We start from the raw sequence: 3157 nt of genomic DNA on the forward strand, positions 1-3157 counted from the left end.
ATATATATATATATATATATATATATATATATATATATATACATATATATACATATACATATATATACATATACATATATATATATATATATATATATACATATATATATAAATATACATGCAATGGGCTTCTTTCAGTTTCCGTCTACCAAATGCATTCCTGAGGCTATAGTAGAAGACACTTGCCCAAGGTGCCACACAGTGGATCTGAATCTGGAACCATGTGATTGGGAAGCAAGCTTCTTACCACACAGCCAGGCCTGCACCTGAATATCTACATCAAATATTCAACCTGCTTTAAGTTAAAGCCAGCCAGATCTGGCTTCTTGCACCTACCCTACAATGTAATTTAAAAAATAAACAACCACAACAACGAAATCTTGAAGTAACAAGATAATGCATGATTAATTCAAAACAATGAATGAATAAGCATTAAATTTGACAGAACAGTCTGAATGATAAAGGGTTATGGAAGTGGGTCAATGGCACAAATTAGGTAAAAATAAATCAATGGATGCTGAAAGATGCATGCCAGAAATTCTCGGTTAAGTGTAATTTACCTTTGTTGGAAAAGGACAACAAAAACCTCACAATAATCATTAGTGACTCTTAAAGAAAAGTGGAATCATTACAAGAAATTAAAAACTAACATGCTTAAAGGAAAATTCTGATCTTTGTTAGAATGTAATAGAGACTACATCATCATCATCATCGTTTAACGTCTGCTTTCCATGCTAGCATGGGTTGGACAATTTGACTGAGGACTGGTGAAACCAGATGGCTGCACCAGGCTGGATGCCCTTCCTAACACCAACCACTCCGAGAGTGTAGTGGGTGCTTTTACGTGCCACCGGCACGAAGGCCAGTCAGGCGGTACTGGCAACGGCCACGCTAAAAATGGTGTATTTTATGTGCCACCTGCACAGGAGCCAGTTCGGCGGCACTGGCAACGATCTCGCTTGAATATCTTTACACATGCCAGTTTCAGTCTAATTGGATCTCAGTCAAGAAAGGATTTTACAAGCAAAAAGAATTAATTGGGTCTAGTCATTTTCATATATGTCACTTACGACATCATTCCTCAACTTTGGTATCTTAATTTATGCCACTGGCCCACTTTGAGTTATTTCCCTTAGCTAATTTACACTACTCTTACCACTGCTGGCCAAAATTCTCCATAAATTCTTCATAATATGATAAAAAAGATGTTTGCCAATTAATCAAGCAGGCTCTTGTTTGACTATGCTTTGCTGATGAGGTACAGTAAGGCTGAAACATAACCATAGTTGTCACCTTGAAAGAAAATGAATTTTCTGAAATAAATTCGAAAATTCTTTAACTTATCACCTTGTTTCTTTGAGATTCACTAGCAATCTTCTATCTTTACTTGTCAGCAACCATGCTGGGACACTGCCTTGAAGAGTTTAGTCAAACAAAAAAACCCCAGAACTTATTTTACGTTTTAAGCTTGGTACTTATTTTATTGGTCTATTTTGCCGAACTGCTAAGTAACAGGTCCATAAACAAACACTGGTTGCAAAGCAGTAGTGGTGGACAAACATAGCACTCACACACATACATATGACAGGCTTCTTTCAGTATCCATTTACCAAATCTACACACAATGCTCTAGTTAACCCAGTATATGGTAGAAGACACTCGCCCAAGGTGCCATGCAGTGGGACTGAACCCAGAACCATATGGTTGAGAAGCAAGCTTCTCACCACACAGCCATGTCTGCACCTATTATTACTGTTCAGCTTTTGTTTTCATTCTGCAGCTGAGAAGGGAAATGTCAGTTGAGAAATCTTTGTTTACATCAGGAAAAAAAAAACAACAAAACATTTTGACATTTTGATTCTGTGTCATATAAGTCATTTATATTTGCACTGAGATATAATTTAAAATATATATGCAAAAAGATATTCTTTGCATAATTCTAAAAAAATATTCCAATAAATTTAATTGTTAAAAAAAATTAATAATTTCACCCTGCAAAGTTCATTTTTTTATATTTCACAAATACAGCCAAAATTCAAAACATTTCTATAAATTCAAATTACTTTGTCAAAATGTAATGCCTATTTACTCATATTGCTTTCAATTCATCATGCATTATTTTGTAGCAGTGAAAATTCAATGATATGCTTCTTTATTTTTAGAATGACATTGTAGGGTAGGTATGAGAGGCTGGATCTGGCCGGTTTGAACATAAAACAGGTGGGATATTCGGGCCGGATATGGCCAGTTTAAACACTTAAGGGTTAGAGATGATACATAATGACTGAATGCTCGCCCTGCCGCCAAGTCTAGTCTGAAGACATAAGAGGAAAGGATATGAGTTTGCCAAGACTATGACACTGTTTCAACAAAATGTATGTTATACAACATTATAGAGCATACTTGAGAGCTAATTAAAGTTAAAGATACTTACTTTTTGACCAATATCTTCATCCATATCCATCACCCAAGACCGTGCATTATATACAGCTTTTGATGGAGACTGAAATAAATTGAAAAAAATACAATCTTACTAAAGAGGAAAAACAAAAAGTAAATAAAAAAGAAGCAAATATATTTACTGCAAAATAATGCATGTTGATAACAGATAAATTACGTATGTGGGAGTGTGTTGTGTGTGTGCATGAGACACACACACACACAGAGAAGCAGGAGCAAAGAAGGTAGTCTTTCATCTTTTAACTTGTACTTGCTTCAGTCATTTGATTGTGGCCAGGCTGGAGCACCATCCTGGAAGGTTTAGTCAAATAAATCGACCCAGTACTTTTTTTTTTTAAGTCTCACACTTATGCTATATTGGTCTCTTTTGCCAAACTACCAAGTTACAGAGACATAAACAAACGAATACTGATTCTCAAGCAGTGATAGGGAGACAAATATAACACAGACACACAAATATACACATAGACATAATATATACATATATATATATATACATCATCATCATCATCATCATCGTTTAATGTCCGCTTTCCATGCTAGCATGGGTTGGACGATTTGACTGAGGACTGGTGAAACCGGATGGCAACACCAGGCCCCAGTCTAATTTGGCAGAGTTTCTACAGCTGGATGCCCTTCCTAACGCCAACCACTCAGAGAGTGTAGTGGGTGCTTTTACGTGTCACCCGCACGAAAA

The 3157-nt window shown here is 36.0% G+C and overlaps 1 protein-coding gene across 1 annotated transcript in view; it reads right to left on the reverse strand.

Moving 5' to 3' along the window:
• LOC106877404 (wings apart-like protein homolog) overlaps positions 1 to 3157 on the reverse strand; it is a 217791-nt gene that overhangs the window by 153033 nt on the left and 61601 nt on the right. Inside the window, exon 3 of the mRNA XM_052966771.1 lies at positions 2435 to 2503. Within this exon, the coding sequence (XP_052822731.1) occupies positions 2435 to 2503 (69 nt within the window). The remainder of the gene's footprint in view (positions 1 to 2434; positions 2504 to 3157) is intronic.

Source organism: Octopus bimaculoides, chromosome 3 (assembly GCF_001194135.2).
Source record: "Octopus bimaculoides isolate UCB-OBI-ISO-001 chromosome 3, ASM119413v2, whole genome shotgun sequence".
NCBI lineage: Eukaryota > Metazoa > Mollusca > Cephalopoda > Octopoda > Octopodidae > Octopus > Octopus bimaculoides.